This window comes from Sceloporus undulatus, chromosome 6, assembly GCF_019175285.1.
Source record: "Sceloporus undulatus isolate JIND9_A2432 ecotype Alabama chromosome 6, SceUnd_v1.1, whole genome shotgun sequence".
Classification (NCBI taxonomy): Eukaryota; Metazoa; Chordata; class Lepidosauria; order Squamata; family Phrynosomatidae; genus Sceloporus; species Sceloporus undulatus.
The window spans coordinates 33,213,351-33,233,594 of record NC_056527.1 but is presented as its reverse complement, the minus strand read 5'-3'; the positions used below and the strand labels follow the sequence as shown (position 1 = coordinate 33,233,594).

At 40.7% G+C, this 20,244-nt stretch overlaps 1 protein-coding gene across 1 annotated transcript; it reads right to left on the bottom strand.

Moving 5' to 3' along the window:
- On the bottom strand, nt 1-10,943 carry C1GALT1 (core 1 synthase, glycoprotein-N-acetylgalactosamine 3-beta-galactosyltransferase 1). Its single transcript, XM_042475621.1, has 4 exons — nt 10,627-10,943; nt 7,934-8,175; nt 5,752-6,419; nt 1-5,089 (listed from the first exon to the last, which is right to left on the bottom strand). Exons 2-4 carry the CDS (start codon nt 8,154-8,156, stop codon nt 4,880-4,882), a joined length of 1,101 nt encoding a protein of 366 aa, XP_042331555.1. The 5' UTR covers nt 8,157-8,175; nt 10,627-10,943; the 3' UTR covers nt 1-4,879.
- Nucleotides 10,944-20,244: the final 9,301 nt, after the last annotated feature.

Here is a 20,244-nt window from a genome sequence, read left to right as displayed (position 1 = left end):
TTGTGGTTATTTTTATTGGTGCATTTCTCATTTAAATTAATTGCTAGAACCAGTAAAAGGCACTTCAAAGATGATACTGCAAAAACATTCATTTGTTGATCACATGAACTAACACGTTAACCACTATTTGCTGTGAAAAAAATGGGTCTTGTCATGTAAAAGTCATTTTTTAACATTAACATGCCATTCAGCAGTTAATATGTCGTTTCGAATGTGTTTCCAGGAAGATTTATATACTATGTTGTATATAATATACATTAAGGAAAGTTGCTCTATGAAATGACAGTTCGCAACATTTTCTCTATTAGCAGAAGACCAAGATAAAGCTTACAACCTGCTGAATATGGTATCATTTTAAAATATACATAAAAGCAAAGATGGAGTCAATTTGTACTTTGTCCACAGTACTGTATAACCTCGTATCAGCTTCGTGATTCCACTCAAATCAGATGTCAAAGATACTAAAGAAAAGTACAATACAATATAAAAAAATTATACAGTATGTGGACAAGTTACTTTTCTGGATTACAACTTCCAGAATCTCCCAGCCAGCATGGCCAATAGTGCTGAAGGGATTCTGAGGGCTATAGAACAAAAAAAGTAACTTTCACAAGCTTCGCTAACAATGAAGTACTTTCAACACTGCTGATGGTATCAAATGTGTAAGAAACATTTTTAAGAGAAACCTTTTTAAAAAAGTGATTGAAAATTAAACAGGTTAGGTAATATTCACCAGAACTGGAATGTTTTGACATGCAAACTGGAGGCAAGCACATTACATATTATGCCAAAAAATACAAAAGCAAAACAGATCAAGATGAAAGTTCAGTACTGCAATTGATGCCAATCTACAAGGTAGAGCTTTTCGGTATAAACAATAACTGAAAGACATTTTGTGCCATCAGACAATAACAAGCTTTGGCATGATTAAAAATGCTCAGAGCTTAAATTAAGCAATATAACCTGCACCACCTAGAACAAGGATGCAGTAAGAGATTATAAATAGTCTAGCTTCAGAACTTGGCAAATGCATTCTTTCCTGCATGTCTATACAGAACATAACACGAGAGATAGATGTTTAAATAAAGTGATGAAGATGTAGAGAACAATTTGAACCCTAACGCAATATGTTTATCAGAAGACAGGTTATAACCATTCAGAGTAAAGGCACCCCTGGTCAGAAAAGTGTGTAGTTGGTTCAGCTGTATTCTTTGAACTTTACACTAAAGAACGATGCCTGTACCATCATGCATACATAGCAGAGATTCACTACAGCCCTCATGCATGTGCGGATAGATATTCATGAGCATTAGGGAACTTTCTGGGATGATGTGTTATGCAGAAGGCTCCTCCTGCTCAGGGATTCCAGTCATCTTGGGAAAGAAATCTTGTAGTCCTTTTTAAGCAGCTTGGGGAGAAGGCAGTAACAGCACAGAGCAGGGAACAGAAAAACTGGACTTTTCCCAGACCACTGAGGCCTTCCACTGTGGTACTAAAAGGATCAGGTAAGCACATAATACAAAGGAACTAGGAAGTTTCTGTTACTCAGAGTGGACACCAATGAGTTGGAAGGAGAAACAGTCCGAACTAATATAAGACAGTTTCCTATGTCCCTACAGTACTGGATGGCTCAGGTTAGGGGCTGAGAATCTAGAACCACAACATTATTGTTATACAGTGGGAAAATGCAAAAGGGCATCCTTTCCCCTTTACTTTATTCTTTGAACATCCCTGTATAGGCTAAATCCTTCATCCCTGCTACCTCTACTTTCTACTTCCCACTCATTTCTCTCAGATGTCATTTTAAGTTTCCACCCATCTGGAATGGGAGAGGGGGATGTGTTTTATGTACTGTATATGTATATATACACTGATATATTAAATATACCTTTATATACCCAAACAGACCTGCAGGTATATAGAAGTATATAGAAGGTATATAGAAGGTATATAGAAGAAATTTTGGGGTGACTCCATTTTGGTCTGGCAGACCTTAACCATTTGGACTCATGAGTGAATAACAACAGTTATTATCATTCTTGAAGCAAAAAATCCTTCAAACAGTTCAGTTTTCTCTCAGATTAGCAACAAACTTCACTAGAGCACCTGCAAATTGACACCAGGTGCTTTGAGGTAGATAGGCAAATAGATGAATGCCACTAAAGCCAAGAGGAGAGACTACTAATAGGCTGGAGAACAGGCTACTGGGCTTCCAGAGGTTTTTATAGTGGAAATACCCTTCAATATTCTTGGGCTTTTACAGGAGAACCAGACAATACTCTTCAGTTTGTGACCATCCCACGATAACTCATCACTTCTTCCACATTCTTACTGTCAAAAACTGCTTGGGAGTACTCTACATTTGGTATTGGCAACAACTTGCTTAAACCTAATATATAAATAAGCAAAATAGCTTAATATTAATCTTGGCAGCACATCTGCCACAAGAACTGTTTGACAGGTCTGTTTATCACTTTTGCACTTCTTCCTCATAATTGATCTAAAAGTGAAGCAACAACTCAGAAACAAAAGCAAAGCAAAGAGTCTGCAGCATTCTGTTAATTCCAGTTTTCAGAACCCCTCCACAGGCCAAATTTATAAAATAAATAAGAGAATATCTAGTCTATTCTTCTTGTGTGAGGCACACCCTGCTTTTTTACAATGAAATATTAAGAGTGTACTGCATTCATTATGAGCAATAGACAGTGTCATCACATGTTTTAATGTCAGAAAGGCAAAAGCACATGTGCAACTATAAAGTAAACAATTTTGGAAGACACTAGTTCTGGTCCAGTGTCCCCACTCATTTAAAAAACAAATTGCAATAAGTTTAGTATGCTTCACCAAGACTTTCAACTAGTACACATCATCAAGTACATAATCTCAATTTAAACATCAATATGATGAACTCAAGACAGAAAGCATGCCTTGATTGCTCACTTTCAGCATGACAATTAAGTGAAAAAAGTCTGAATACCAAAATGAGAAACTACTAGGCCAAATCGGTACACAGCATATTGAGTGAGAGGGCAGAATTAATACCAGAAAATTGCACTGTGGTTCATATTTAAGCGCAAAGTATACAGCTCCTTCATGTGTTGGCAGGGGCTTTGTTTAAAGTTGGCCTAATAGGTAAGACAATCAAATACACAGGGAAATCATAGTTTAAATGAACCAGTGAATGTCACACAAGCAACAGGCACACTGTTCAAACTCATCAAAATAATTACAGGCATCTACCTCTAAACAGAAATTAAAGAACACCTGAAGTACTGGACAAGCAACACAGCCTCATTTTCCAGCTTAAGCAATAGCTATCTTGGTGCAAGTCCAGATTTTAAACAAAAACAACAAAAATGGCTTTTCAGTTGAATTGTAAAAAAGAGAGTAAATAGTACCAAACTAACATAAATATGTGGGCTATGACTGTCCTGCCACTACCTATATTATCACAGTAATTTATTTTCCAGAAGCAGCATGAGGAAGTTCATTTGAATACATTTTTAATTTGTTTGTCTAGTGCACATACAGGCAACCTGTGGCCTCTTAGCCACTTGTGGGCCTTGTCTACTCTTCAAGTGGACTGATTCCAAGCCACTGTTATCCACAGCCTATCAGCCATTTTTTCTAACAGTGCCAAGAGACAGCAATCTTGATCAGAATTGCTGGGGAAGGGGAAAGGCTATCCACTCCCCTGCAACCCGAACTCAATGTAGCAGAGGCTGTTGTTTCTTAATAGATTGCCGCACTACACTCTTATAGCCCTGCTATTCCACTTTAACTGCTCTAGCTGCCGCCTGCTGAATTCTGGGGTTTGCAGTTTAAGGAAGGCATTTAGAATTATCAGCTAGAGAGGTTTTAGGCCTCACTGAACTACAAACCTCAGAATGCAACAGGAGGCAGCCAGAGCAGTAAAAGTGGAATAGCAGCACTTTAAGAGTGTAGTGCGGTAATGTGGTTAGTCAGGATCACTGGGTGATGGAAGGTGCCAAATCCCTCATATCTCACCAATTTCAGGGAGTGGGAAGGAAATGAAACTCCCACAATGAGTTGGATATGTAGCATGAGGTGGTGTAGTCCCACCAGCTGGAACCATATATAGCCCTAGCAGTCAAAAGATTATTCACTCCTCATCTTGTAAGACAGCACTCATTCCATTAATGAGTTCTCTGTATTCATCCACATTTCTGCTATCCTTCTGACAGTGTGAACTGTACTGATTTTCTTTGAAACAAGAAACTCATCTGTATAACATGCGAAACTCAAACTATTCATAATTTTACAAATGCTAAATGCAAATATAAATGCAAACTTTATACAGAAGGATTATTTCTTGAAAGATGACTGTGGGACAAGCTTTTCCTTAAACATATATATTCACACTTGAATCTATTTTATGGAAAGACTTTCCTTAAAAACACATTCACACTTGAATTTCTTTTATATAAAGACTTTTCTTAAAAACACATTCACACTTGAATCTCTTTAGCAAAGTATCTGTCATCATCTAATGTACCAGGCTTAGTAAACGGAAGGCATTCGCATGAGAAAAGGACTAAAATACTGCATGTTCACAGGTGAATCTGGATAACAAGAGTTTCAATATATGGTTTGTGTGTATCTGAATTAATCAAAATTAAGGACCTACGATGCTTTATAGAAAACTTTATAGATTTGACCTTGCAGTCTCGTGGCATGTGAAACATCCTTCCCCTCAGATTAGAAAGGAATCTGTAGTAGGCAGCCACTTGAAGGAACACTTTTAAAATACAGATATACATGTTTAGCAAACCCATTTAGTTACTGTAAGCTAAATATGTTCGTTCACCATCTCATAAGGCTTCTTCAGTGCACTAAGAAGTATTTTATTCAGAGGCTTTCAGAGGATTTCTTGTTCTGCTTTGGACTTTACGTCACCCTTTGCTGTTTCGCTTAAATTTTGCTTTCCTGAGTCCTTAGGAGAATCAGGATTGTACCTGAACTGGTAACCATAAGGACGGAGATGATAAATCAAATATTCCAAATGATACATAGTAGTGGCATCAACATAGTGGAATGAAACTGCCAGGTCAGAACAGCAGCCAGGACCCTACGAAGAAAAGAAAAAAGTAGACCAAAAGATGAGATATCTCACATCTTCAATCAATTTAAATGTTAGTAATATTAATTTAGGGGATTAAGTCGCAATGCAATATTTAAATAGCATGTGCTCCATTTTTTCTTTACAAAAACAGAAAAACAGAGTTTAGTTTTGAAAGACAGTTTCTTTCAAAAATCATCTCAAACCACAAGATGCTGTACAAGAACATGAAATTAAAGCACATTCGCACTTAGGGAGCAAGGAAAATACAATGTCAATCTTTCCTCCTGACTTTATTTGGCAACAGAATCAGAACATTTTTAAGAAGAAAAGAACCATAAAACATAGTGATTTATGCAGGAAATCACAGTTATTTCCAATTGTGTGTTTCTGTGCATACACACACGTGTACCATGTACATGCACCTATGAAGGAGGGAGGGAGGGAGGGAGTTCTCAGGTAGGAAAAAATCTCTGTCTGTAATCTTGGAAAGCATATGTTAAGTGGACTGGAATGGACTAGATGGATCATAGGATAAAGACAGCTGTAAGTATTAACACATACAGAGTTAAAATGTTATTTTTCTAGTGGTCAGTTTAGCATATAAAAATGTTATAATATCGACGACAATATCATAGCACCTCCACTTATAATAAAAAAATAAAACTTACCTCCACAGGAGGGTAATAGTTATAATTCCAGTACCAAAAATTTCTGGGTAGGTATCCTTTGATTAAATGATGCTCTGGCACAAATGGGTGAAAGGTTTCCTTGCCACTTGTATCCCTGGAATCTCCAGCTTCTACATTAATGCTCTCCATGCATTTGCCTAATGCCAAGTCTTCAATAGAGGAGCTATGAGTACATTTGTTATTTTTAAAAGCATCCACAAATCGCTTCAGAGCTTCCTTGCTCAGCACATAGCCTGCACCGCCACTCATATAGCCCTGTTTCACAAATGGCTTAAACCTTCTTCCAAAATAAATAGGTCTTTCAGAGCTGTATTTTGAAAGAAGCCATCTCAGATTGTCCAGTGCAACGTAAGTGTCATCATCTGCCTTCATGAACCAGTCTGCTTCATCAAGATAATGATCATGTACATACTGGAAAGCTTTAATGGTTTTCCAATACAACTGGTCTCTACCTTCTTTGGTTTCTAATCCCACTGTTGGGAAGTCTTTGTTTTCTTCAGAGCTCATAAATAGCATCTTGTTGCAATGCTGGGCCCATGTAGCTTTGACATGTTTAGCTTTTGTTTCCAGATTTTGAGGACCAGTCATCACCCAACAAAGGATTTTTACCTTCTGGTATAGTTCTTCAGCAATATATTTTTTTTCATCTGGAGAAGAAAGTCATAAAATGCCATCAGTACATGAAACCTTCAGACATGTGGTGTATGATCTATGTCTGAACACCACTGATCTCTCAATAATCTGAAAGCCTGATCTAGCAGCTTTCATGTTACAAGAAGATATACTGAACAACTACATCTGTCCCTAAATAAATTTACTGGCACGCTCAAAAAATCAAGAATCAGGGATGACTTTAGATCTTCCTAAGCTTACACTTCTTGATGTTGTGGACATGTCATGAGTAACTGAGCTAACCGAATAAGAATTTGTATCTGCTACATACAGTACATTCTGTGGAGCTCCAAAATGCAGACTCTGAAGCCTCCTGAAGCCCCCAGACCTTTCAATTTTTTCAGATTATTTTTGCCCCTCATGGTTGAAAAACCACTGCAAAACGCAGCAATTTTGCCCCCCTCCAAGCCCACAACAGGTGGGGGGGGGCTGAAAACTGACCAAAACTGAGGCACCGGTATAGCTTGTAAGGGGCAGGGGGTGCACAGGTTGAAAATTGGCCCTCACCGCAGCTGCCCAATCCTGTAGTACATATTTTGAACATCTATTGTCTACATGTTATTATGTTCTAGTCACTTCCATATAAAGTTTAATGAACTATATGGTCAAAGCATGCATGTTTTGTTTTTTTAATTTTAACTGCTAACTTGCATCAGATATCCCCATTCTTGTTAAACAGGTTTAGAAAGCCATTTCACATTGGTAGATCCTATTACAAGATTTTGAGTGCCAACACCGTGATGCAGAAAATGCCAGATTTTGAGATATGGGCTAAATCTAATGTAGTCCCCACTAAAGTAGACCCACTGAAATCTGTGGGTGTTATGTCACTGAAGACCAACCATTCCTATTCATTTACATGGGTCTGCTCAAGTTGGAACTAACCTACTATGAAGACGACTAATATGGAACGAGACCAGCCCCCCCCCCATGATTGATTGTTGTTAATGTTTTTAGGCTTTTATGTTTTTATGCTTTTATTTTAACTGTGGTTTTAATGCTGTAATTGTAATTTTAACCTTGTTGTGATCCCGCTTCGAACCATCGGGAGGTGGGAAGATAGAAATAAAAATTATTATTATTATTAGAGTAACGCTGGATTTAGCCCTATGTATTTGGAATCCAGGTAAACCAACAAGCAGTTTCCAGGTTTAAAACTACTAACACAGACACACACTTAAGGCTGTGATAATAAACTCATTTACTAGGAAGTAATTCCTACTGCACTTAATGGGACTTTTGAATAGGCATGACTAGAATTGTGCAGCAATTATGCAATGTTCGTTTCTTAAATGCCAAGTGAAACTCTCCCAAACTCTTTACTTGTGCGTTAAAAATATTTAAATATTACAAAACAATTTAATGAAAACCATTTTCTCATATGCTCTCAAGATATGGGGAATTCAAATACAGTACATATTAGTGGAAAACTGCAAGACTATATATGATCAAGAAAAATAAGACTGCTCCACAGAGAAAAATAACATACCTTGATGCTGCCCAACATCTGCATTGAAATTCATTTGTCCTTTCAGCTGATTTCTTTCATCATCATTCAAGTGATGTCCATGAGGATCACTGTAAAGGATGTGAGGTTCAACCTGAATTTGTTCTTCCAATACTAAACTAAATAGCAGATAACATATGAAAAACCCAATAGCTGACCCAAAAGAAAAGGTCAGAAGATTCAACATGGATTTTGAAGTGGCCATTTCCTGAAGAGATTCTCTGCTGGGAAAGAAGAAAAAAATCACATTATTTCATATGACGCTGAGGGAATATACTAGAACAATGCTGAATAAAGATAAGTAATCATATAAAAGCATTTATTTCTCCCCCCCCCCTTTTTTTGTTACACTTCCTTGTAAATATGTTACATAAGGCCTGAACAGACAGGGCAAAATAAAGCTGCTTCAGACCACTTTGGAAGTCTGCTGTTTAAATGACACGTGTCCTAAGAGGCCAGTCCTAATGACTGAAGCGCAGCTTTGGCGCAGCTTCTGGCCTCTTAAAATGCATGTGTCATTTAAACAGCAGACTTTCAAAGTGACCCAAAGCAGCTTTATGGTATTTTGGCCTGTCTATTCAGGCCCATAGTCAGGATTACATTTCCCCCCATTTTGAACATATTTTTAAACTTTGATTAAATATAAATCTTGGTCATCCTAGAAGAAATTTGAGAGCATTAGTCTGGGATTTTAACACACACACACACACACACACACTGCAACAGAGGTTTAGATAGTTTAAAATCCTCTAAGATATATACTGTATTTGTAAGTCTTGGAGTGGAAAGTGTGTGGACATATGAGTACAATAAGCAGGAAAATACCAAAATAAAGTGCTAGGGTAGAGCAGAAAGTCAGCTGAAGGTTTACAGCTAAAATGAATCTGAATTTGCCGATTTTCACTTCCTAGTTTAAAGAAACCCCAATGTTCATTTCTATATTGGAAGGAAAGGTTAAAATGTGTGTGTGTGGGGGGGGATTTATTTCCAAATACTGTATTCAAAACTCAGGGTAGGGGGAGATGTTATCTGGAGTATTAAAGACACTATTTAGACAGAATGCATCTTCAGAAATAATATATATATTAAACAAAAACCCTGAAAGTAAAATCCCTTGAGAGGTTGAGATAAGGAGACTGCATGCCAGATGGTTAGACTCATTCAGGGAGGGCATAGCTGTAGAAGATTTAAGCAGAGCAGTGGAGGATGGGGGGCTTGGGAGATGTCTCATCCACAAGCAGTTAATAGCAACCAACAACAAAGCCCCTGTTCCATATAGGCATGTATAGATTTAAGGGACATTAGAGGCACAAAATCGCTTTTAGCAGCACATTCCAATATATCCTTTATTCATTATTGTTGTTAACAGCCCTCAAGTTGATCTCAGCCGTGTGGATGAGATACAGTGGTACCTCGGGTTACGAAATTAATTCGTTCCGCCGCCGCTTTCGTAACCCGAAAAGCCTTCACAAGCCGAAAACCCATAGGCGCTAATGGGGAAAAGCCGCGATTTCGTGTGAAATAGTGCCGAAAAGCACCAAAATTTTCTTCGTACCCTGAAATAACCTTCGTAACCCGGAACAGTTATTTCCTATGGGATTTTTTCGTATCCCGGAAATTTCGTAACGTGGGTATTTCGTATCCCGGGGTACCACTGTATCTCCAAGACTCCCTATCCTCCACTGCTTTCCTTAGTTCTTGCAGATCCATACCTATGGTCCCCTTAATGGAGTCCATCCATCTAGCGTGTGGTCTTCCTCTCTTTCTCTTTGCTTGCACATTTCCTAGCATTATGGTCTTTTCTAATGAGCTGGGTCTTCTCTTGATGTGGCCGAACTATGACAGCCTCAGTTTAATCGTCTTGGCTCCCAGGGATAGGATATATATATTTGTCCACGGTATCTTCAGCAGTCTTCTCCAACACCGAAATGCATTTATTTTCTTGTTATCTGATACCATACATACTCAACTATGAGTCGAGGGCAGGTTTTGCAGCCAAAATTATGGATACTGTTACGACCCATGGATAAGTCAAGGGTAAAACCTAGAGGCATGTAAGGAAGGATTTAAAAACAGGAAGCAAAGGAAAATGCTGCCAAAGAATGCACTAAACTCCAGCCGGCTTAACTGTTTGTGTTCACCTGAATGGATGGATGGATGGATGGATGAGAGAACAGAGATGGGCCACTGCTTCCAGGGCTGGTGACACTGGTCCAAAACGCACTGCAGAAATAATCCAGTTTGAAACCGCATTAACTTCCCCCCCTAAACAAAAAAATCTAGACTCCAGGCATTGGATGCAATTAGCCAGCTATTTATTTATATGGGTATTTATATAGAGAAGGCTAAATGTCCCACAAAACTACAATTTCCAAGATTCTTTAGCATTGAGCCCAAGGGAGTTAAAGTGGTCTCAAAGGTTGCATCCACACTGGGGAGATAACCCAGTTTGGGAGCGCTTTAACTCTTTGTCTGGCTCTTTGCTATGGAATTCTGGGCCCCACAACAAACTCCAACTCCCAGAATTCCATAGCAAAGAGCCAGGGTAGTTAAAGCGGGACCAAACCGGCTTATCTCTCCAGTGTGGACACAACCACAAACCCCTATTAATAAACGAATAAACCATCCCCACACAAACAGCTGCCTTCCTTCCCCCGCTTTGAGCCTCTCCTTACCTCTCTCTCTGCCCGGGAGGATGAGGCTAAAGAGGGACGGAGGAGAAGGGCCTTCACTCAGGCGCCTCGGAGGAGCCTCTTCGGGGAGCAAGAGGGAGACTGCGGCCCTCCTCCTCTCCCGGCCATCCCTAGATTCCCCGGCCTGAGCCTAAACCGGGCCCAAGGCGACTACGACCGCCTCTCTCCCGGCCCCAGGAGGGGAAAGGGGAGGCCCGCCGCCGCCTCATTGTGGCGACCAGAGCCGGCCTCCTCCTTCCCTCTGCGGCCTTTCCCAGGCCTCCTCCCCACAGAAGAGAAGAGGCCGCCGGGGAGGAGGAGGAGGGAGGCGGAGGCGGCGTGTAGTTCCGCCTGGGGCTCAGGAGTGGTGGAAACTGGGAGTGAAGAGTCTACTAGGCCTCTGGGAGGGATAGTGGTTTAGAAATGGGCTGCTAGGCCTCTGTTTGGGGCAGTGGTTTAGACTGGGAATGGGTTGTGTAGTCCTCTTTGGAGAAGCAGAATGGAGTAGTGGTTTGAATTAGGAAATTTATTTACTTATTCATTTATTTCATTTTTATGCCACCTTTCTCCCCAAAAGGCACCCAGGGCGGCTCACAAGATAAAATGGGTTGTGTAGTCCTCTCTGGAGAGACAGAATGGGGTAGTGGTTTAACCAGAAATGGGTTGTGTAGTCATGTTTGGAGGGAAAGCATGGACTGGTGGTTTGAATTAGAAATGGGTTGCGTAGTCCTCTTTGGAGAGACAGAATGGGGTAGTAGCTTAAGATAGAAATGGGCTGTGTAGTCCTCTTTGAAGAGCCAGGATGGAGTAATGGTTTAAACTGGGAATGGGTTGTGTAGCCCTGTTTGGAGAGACAGTACTGTGTAGTTCTTTGAGCTCTGGAAACCTGGGTTCAGCAACCCCTCTGCAGTGGAAACCCACAAGTCACACACTCTCAGCCTCAGAAGAAGGCAAATCCCCTCTGAACCAAGCTTGCCATGAAAACCCCATGATAAGGCCTCTATAAGTCGGGAATGAAGACACTCAGCAACAAAGTCCTGTCTGCTCTTGTTGTTGTGTGCCTTCTGGTGGTTTCTGACTTATGGTGACCCTAAGGCAGCCTTTCTCAAATAGTGGGGCGGGCCCCCCAGGGGGGGCGCGAGGCTCTGTTATGCAGAGGTGTACTTATAACAATTTTATAGACAAATGATACTATTTACAGTCACGGGGGGGGGGGCGCGCAATGTTTTCTTCTTCCTGGGGGGTCATGACAGAAAATAATTGAGAAGCACTGCCCTAAGGCGACACTATCATGGTTTTGTTTTTGGCAAGATTTGTTCAGAGGAGGTTTGCCATTGCCTTCTCCTGAGGTTTGTCCAAAGTCACCCTGTGGATTTCATGGCCAAGCTGGGACATATGCCTATTTGAAGTCAGCATCCCTTGACTTAGGGAGAGAGAAGACATTGGGGAGCTCAGGACCCTGAAGGAAGGGATAACGGAGAGCTCCTTTAAGGGAAAGCTTGGGCCCAAAGGGTTTCATTTCCTCATGATTCAACAGAAGTTGTGTTTTTATTTCCAGACAGATAGGATAAGTGTGGCGGAGTCACACCCGAAGCCTCAATCAAACAGTCCTGCTGCCAGTCACCGCAATTAGACTGCCTCAGCCAGACTTTCATCGAGGTGAAGAGCTGCCAGGAAAAATAAATGTATTTTGCTTCTGCCTCAGGGGGACTGTCCTAAAGCTTCTGTGCACTCATTTAAAATCATCACCACCCAAAAGTGACTCTCTCTGTGTTTGTTTTGTGTGTGCCTTCAAGTCATTTCCGACTTATGGTGACCCTAAGGCAACCCTATCATGGGTTTTTTGTCTTCATCTGTGAGCTTCCAGATGTTTTTGGACTATATTTTTTCTCAGCTTTCACCACAGGCAGTGCTGCAATTGTTGCAATCCAACAATATCCATCATACATTGCATAAAAAGGTCCACCTCAACCCCCTAGGCTTACTGTCTAAAAATACAGCACAAAAGGAAAAAGTGATGGGAAGGAAAGAGGAAGAAAGCAAGTGGTCTTCCAGTTCTTGCCAAAGGGCTCTCTTTCCTTTGCTGGAATGAACAATGCTAGACTGTAATCTTTTATTACATTTTAGGATGTAATCATATACTCATGTTTTTTGGGAGTCAGCTACCAAAACTTAATGTACAGAATTGCACTGAAAGTTTGTTCTTTTGAAACAATATACAACTGTCAAACATTTCAATATATATTTTCAGTCATTTTCTTACTGGAATGACATTGGCATCACCTACATCCACTTCTAACATTCTTTTAGAAAAAACATGCCATTAAGAAACAATTTCTGTATACCTATGTAAGATTTGCCTGATAAACTAGCTTTTTGTTGTAACCTACCTGAGGAAATTACTGTGTGCATTAGTTTTGACTTACTTCATTAACAATACATAAAGGAAAAGTAAATTAGTATCTAAATGTGTGTTTGAGAGCCAGCATGGTGTAGTGGTTTGAGTATTGGACTGTGACTTGAGACCAGGATTTGATTCCCAACTCGACCATGGAAACCCACTGGGTGACTCTGGGCAAGTCACAGACCCTAAGCCTCAGGAGAAGGCCATAGCAAACCTCTGAACAAATCTTGCAAAGAAAACCCCATGATAGGTTTTGCTTTGGGGTTGCCTTAAGTTGGGAAAGACTTGAAGGCGCACAACAACATGACAAATATGTAGTGGCTAAACTCAAAACAAATCTAGAGGGGGGAATTGTGAGTATGTTTCCACACAGTGTATTAAGTTGCTGTTTTAAAGTCACAGGAGTTAAAAGCATTAAGGACAGAGGATAAATAATTAGATGGGTTTTGGAGAAACAAGTACTAGATTTTTAAAATACTGAATAATATATATTTAAAAAAAAGGTACCAAAAAGAGGGAGCAGAAAGTCAGGAGACCATAAGAAAAGCAACCATTTCAGAACGGAAAGAAAGTTCCTCTGACTTCTCTATTGTTGTTTTTGCTGAGGGATATTATATGTTGAAGCATCCAAATAAAATAAAAAGATGCAAGAAAGCCAAAAATTGGTCTTGCTAAGTTTTTTAGCTATTTGGAGTTTATATGTCAGTTTCTCCTAAAAGATCTAATGTTTAGACCCTAGCTAGCTGGCACGGTAACTGGGTCAGGAGTTTCCAACCATCTAGTTATTTCCATCCAGGCTGTATAGAGATCAAGCTCTAATAAATTTATCATTGCCTCTGACAAATAGTTATAGCAGTCAAAATGGTTTGCAGTACTGTATTGCTTGAACTGTTCTGTGCACAAGAGTGCTAATAGGCGTGAAAAAGGAAACACGTGGATAATCCAACCACATATAAACCAGAGATGTTCTTCCCACTGCCTTGCCCACATGAGGGCACAACGTCTTAATAAAGTTGATGCATATATTAGGGCAGAACAGCCAACAGCAAATTCTCACAAATATGTGAGAGGGTGTTCTACTGTGGATCTGGGTCAGAAACTTAACATTATTCCTAGGAGATTCTTGAGCCTATCATTTTGCCAGACTTTTATACCAACATACCAGTTTCATGGGCAGCTGTTATTGTACAGCTTCACAATTGGGCAGGTGGGCCTACTGCTGCCATCACACTCTTCCTGACTCCCCCTTAACCTCATCTCCCACACTTTTCATTTCATTTTATTTTTTACTCATGTTCTGTAAACTGCAGTATTTCAAAAGAAATACTCCCAAGCAAACCAGAGGACAGGGGGACAAATGGAGAGGAGGTCACCATGATGCCATATGAGTGTCAATTTTGCAGCTGCCAGAGCAGCGATGTTTCACACTTGGGGCATCCTGGGATTGGGAGCTATTGATGGGTTCCCCCATCAGTGAAAAAGGATACCCTACACACTTGACATACATGGCAGCTACGGATCAGAGGTAACATTGTGTGATAAGTATTGCAAAGAGCATTATTTTATTACTAGCATTGCACTTTAAAAACCACATGTAACAATCTCCAAATACTAGGGCACAATTAATGTGGTTTGACACTGCTTTAACTGTCATGGCCCCATCCTATGGAATTCTGGGATTTGTAGTTTGTAGTGGCACCAGAGCTCTCTGACAGAAGGCTGAATATTTCACAAAACTACAAATCCCAAATTTCCATAGCATTGAGCCATGGAAGTTAAAAGCAGTGTCAAATGTCATTAATTCTGCAGTGTAGATGCAGCATAGGATTCTACTGTATTTGGTTTTATGTTAGTTGGTTCAAAAGTATCCATTAAGCTGTTTGGTGCTATGTTTACAGCTGCTATATTTTTACATGCCAATTGTATTTGTCATTAAGACCTGAGGGAGAGGCAGATGTTCAACAGATGCAGTTCCCCCATTACTATATTTCCATGCTGGGAAGAACATCAGCTGTTGTATTTCTCCCCATTAGGCAGCATTCAAAAGGCAAAGCAACAGTGTCTCAGGCTGCAGTTGTTATATTTATTTATTTAATTAAAATATAACATGGAAGCCAACCTGATTGAAATCAGTGACCAGGATGAAGGATTTAAGAAAGCTGGAATAATCCAGTGAGCTGTGAAAGTCACTACGTAAATACATAGGAGGAAATAACTGCATGCTTATGATAAAATGAACTGGTATTTGGTAATGTGTTTGACTTCACATGTTTAAATAACCTTTGGTGTCACTTTTAAAAACAACTTTCCAGTTATTTTAGATCCTGTTTGTCCTTCTGGCTAATAAGGAGGAATCATTGTTAACTCAACATTAATGACTGTGCTGGATAGGAAGAGCTAATGTTTTGCCGCTTCCGGGAGTACAAGGCGGAAGTGTATATGAGGCAGAAATGAGTTGGCCAGTGTTATACAATGTTGATCTTGCATTCATTTACCCAGGAAATAAATCCATTGCAATGACGAGCTTACATTTCAAAACCTTTATTTATCTTTCCAAATGCCCGTGCTAGGACTTGTGTGTGTGCCTGAAGGTTATCTCCATTGTTGCTTCTGGCAAATATATTTCGTATCTTGTGAATACTTAACACTGCGTGTGCTTACTTGGCTGCTGTAGTTCTGGTGCCAACATACTTTTTTGAGATCCTTATCAACATGCAGCACAATGTAGGGATGGTAAATGATCAAAGCCCAGGTTTCTCAAGACGAAACCCAGCCTGATGACAGTCTTTGCAGTTTGCAACTTATTCGACACAAAATTTGCACATGCTTTTTTGTGTGCAGAAATTTTGTGCAGTGTTTTTCTGCACAAAAGGTGCTGCTTCCTTTGTGGAAAATGCTGTTTTCTGAGCAAAAATACCATGTGTGAATTTTACATAGAGCAAGTCCTCAACTAATGCATTTTCTGCAAAGGAAACAACATTTTCTGTTTCCTGTGTCAAAGGAATAGGCTCAAGGCTCTCCTAGGATATAAAAATGCTATTCTATGTGCAGAAAAAGCTATTTTCTGCACAGAAAATTGTGTTTTCTGTGCAAAAATCTTTGTATGAATTTTGTGCAGAACAACTGCAGTTCCTGAAGAGTTTCTCATAGTGGCCCAAAAATTGCTAAAATTATTCTTTCCTTCCTTTGAACACTGAAGAAATGCATGCCTGGAACAATGTTCCAGAGCAATTTCCAAAGGTGTATCTGTGTTATTCTATTGCAGCAAAAGCAACAAAGAATCTTGTAGCACCCTAAATGCTAACATAAGATTTATTATTATTATTATTATTATTATTATTATTAACCTTTATTTATGAAGCGCTGTAAATTTACACAGCGCTGTACATGCAGTCTTTTTAATTAGACGGTTCCCTGCCCTCGGGCTTACAATCTAAAAAGACATGACACAAAAGGAGAAGGGAGCGGTGGAGGGAAAGGGTAAGAGGTCCAGCAGTTCTTCTCTACCTCCGAGGCCAAGGCAGATGGACTGGAGGGAGGGCTTGGCTTCATAATGGATGGCTAATCTTCATCCAGGGAAAATACATACTCTCAAGTAGGATAATACATATACAATACATAGCAATACAGGAAATGGATCGATAAACAGGCAACAAAAGAACATCAGATAGTAAGCGACAATTATGCAATGCCTGGGAAGGCTTTTCTGAACAGGATGGTTTTCAACTCCGTTTTGAAGCTAGTTAAAGAAGTGATGGCTCTAGTTTGTGGGGGAAGAAAGTTCCAGGAGTGAGGGGCAGCAAGTGAAAAGAGGCAAATCCGGGATGGAGCAGAGGAAATCCTGGGCTGAGACAGGAACCCTTGACTACCAGAACGGAGGGCCCTGGTGGGAAGGTGAGGAGAAAGAAGGTCTGATAAGTAAGGAGGGGCCAGTCCATGGAGGGCTTTGAATGTCGACAGCAGGAGCTTATACTGAATGCGGAAAGGGAGAGGGAGCCAGTGAAGGGATGCCAACACAGGAGAGATGTGGTCAGAGCGGTGGGTGGAAGTGATAATGCGTGCAGCTGAATGCTGGATAGAGATTAAAGGACGGAGGTGAGAAAAAGGAAGCCCAGCCAGGAGGACGTTACAGTAATCAAGTCGTGAGATCACTAGGGCATGGACCAGGATCTTGGCAGTAGAGGCGAAGAGATATGGTCGGATTTTGGCAATATTGTACAAAAAGAATCTACAAGCCTTGGCTGTGGTCTGGATCTGAGGGATACATGACAGAGAAGAGTCAAAGATAAAACCAAGACTGCGGGCTTGCTGGACTGGTTGAATAGAAATGTTGTCTACAGAGACAGAAAAGGAGTGTTGAAGGGTGGGCTTAGGAGGAAAGACAAGAAGCTCCGTCTTGGACATGTTGAGCTTCAAACGCCAATGGCGCATCCACTGCGAGACAGCTGTAAGGCAAGACGAGACTTGCTGTTCAAGCCTTGGAGAAAGGTCAGGGCCAGAAAGATACAGCTGGGTGTCATCAGCATACAGATGGTAGGAAAAACCAAAAGAGCTGATGAGCTTTCCTAAGGACAGTGTGTAGAGAGAAAACAGAAGGGGACCCAGAACAGAGCCCTGGGGAACTCCAACAGATAAGGGAACAGGAGAAGAAGTCTGACCCCCTGCAACTACTGCAAAAGATCTGCCAGACAAGTAAGATCTAAACCAGTCGAGAACAGAGTCTGAGAACCCAAGGTCAGAGAGTATGTCAATTAGGAGACAGTGATCAACAGTGTCAAAGGCTGCAGACCAATCGAGAAGGATGAGAACAGAGTAAAGGCCATTAGCCTTGGCCTGTAAAAGGTCATTCGAGATCTTAGTGAGAGCTGTCTCTATGGAATGCCTTGGGCGGAAACCAGACTGAAAGGGATCGAGGATGGAGTTGGCTTCAAGAAACTTAAGACAGCGCGAATAAACAGCCCGTTCCAAAACCTTAGAAAGAAAGGGAAGAAGAGAAATCGGACGATAGCTAGACAAAGAGGAGGGGTCAAGAGAAGGTTTTTTCAGAATTGGGGAAATGAGAGCATGTTTGAAGTCCGACGGGAAGGAGCCTGTAGAGAGAGAAAGAGACTGAAGATATGGAGAAGCGAGGGCAGAAAGGAGGGAGCTATAGAGATTAGAAGACGAGTAGGAATTGGATCAAGAGGACAGGTTGCAGGTTTGGAAGAGTTCAGAAGTGTAGAGAGTTCATCCAAAGAAGCAGGAGGAAAGACAGAAAATTTGTTAGGCGAAGGCGATAGAAGATTAAGAGCAGAAGAAGAATCAGGAGGGACTATCTCAGAGCGAATAGTGGTAATCTTAGAGATGAAATAGTTAGCAAAGTCTACAAAAGGTGCCATCACATTATTTGGATTAAATCCAACGTTGGAATAGTAGATTTCTCAGTCTAGCTAGTAATAAAGTTGAACCTAGTCCTTAATTGTTGGTTGCAGCTCTTGGTTGTTTTCACGAGTAGAGCTCATATATCCCCATTACCATGACCTCTGTTTCAGTGACCTGTAGTATCATGTTTAATCTCCTGCATCTCCAGCTCAGGCTTGCAAATACCTGTTTGAAACCCTAGAAGGCTAAGCAATTTCTTATTTAGAGGACTTTAGAGCTGCTGCCCGTAAATTTAAATAATACAGAGGTAGTTGCAACAGAGTATCATAAGTAGTTTGCTAAGCTTTCCTCCATGTTGTGAAGGAATATTGAAATAAAATTTAGATAGAATAATTTCACTTGGAAATAGTGAAATTGTTTTATGTTAAACTTTAATATATCCCAAGAGTAGGAAAAGTGGACTGCATGTGGCTCTCAGGGCTTTTTGGGGGGGACCCTCCCCTAGACCTCTAGGGGATATAGATGGCATTTCCACCATGTCTGAACCCCCCCCCCCCCCCCCACTGGGTCAAAACAATTTTTTTGGTGAAAGTTTGCTTCAAAATGCTCTAGAATACACACTAGATGCCAAGGAATGTCCCCAAACATGATGAGTATGCCTCCTTGGGGGCAAAAAATATATATTTTTGTGAAAGTGCACAGAGTGTGGTGTACGACCGTATAAAATCTTCTTGTGGGCTAATAAAACCTTCCATAGTTGTCCACCTTTGATATATCCAGAGACGGTATGGTAACTGGCCTAATTTCTTCAGTTTTGTGATCTGATAAATTGTAGACAAAAATCCTTTCTAGATATCTAGTGTGCTCAATCAGAACTTTATCTTTCACATGATAATGTAGCATCCCTATGTACCACTCTGAATCTGCTTTAAAAAGGAAACATCATTCTGTTTGCTGGATTGTGTGCATGTTTCCCAAGAAATAAATCCCAGTCAGTTCAGTGAGTTCAATGGGAATTATCGTTTTAGTAAATGCACTTAGAAGTGCAAACTCAGTCAAAAAGAATATATATTTCTCACATTCCTTCCCTGAATGTTGACCAAAAGACTGCAACTACATTAACATAAAGCTTGCAAGTACTGCAACAGCTCTGTAACAGAGGCCCGTTCTGCTTACAAAATGGTGGCGCCCATTTTACATGGGCGCTGCCATTTTACATGGGTGCTGCCATTTTGATGTAGCAGACGCTTAGCGTCCGCACGTCTCAGCACAGTAATGACACTGCAAGTGCACCATTGGCACCTTGCGGTGTCATTAGTGCGCCACAAGAAGAAGCTGCATTTTGCAGCTTCTTTTTGCTGCGCGGAGGAGCCGCACAGTTTAGCCACTGGGGCTCCTCCGCGCAACAAATGAGGGCGGCGGGAGACCGCCCCTTTCGGGCGGTCTGTAAACCGCCAGTGTCAATTTTATTTAAAAGTTTAAAAACTAATAACTGCTACTCACACCTGTGTGTTAATGCTGCCATTATAGCCAGAATTTAGCAAAGGGGTGAGGATTGTAGATTTTACACATCTTCAGAAAATTTTGGTTGAATATGAAACTTGACAACACATGAAAAGTTGTTTTGGTTTTGATGAAGTTTATCACATGGAGGTTATTGGAGCTAAGATCCGGAGTGACTGTGGGTCCAACAATGCAAATTGACGTTATAACGTGAATGTTTTATCACACCTGGTTGCCCTTCCGTTGCCCTTCTGAATTGAGGGGGAATCGAATCCAAGGCAAGTCACGTGATGCAGATTCATGCAAAGCGGAGTGAGTGTACATTGTATTATCACACCGGTGCATACCATGCG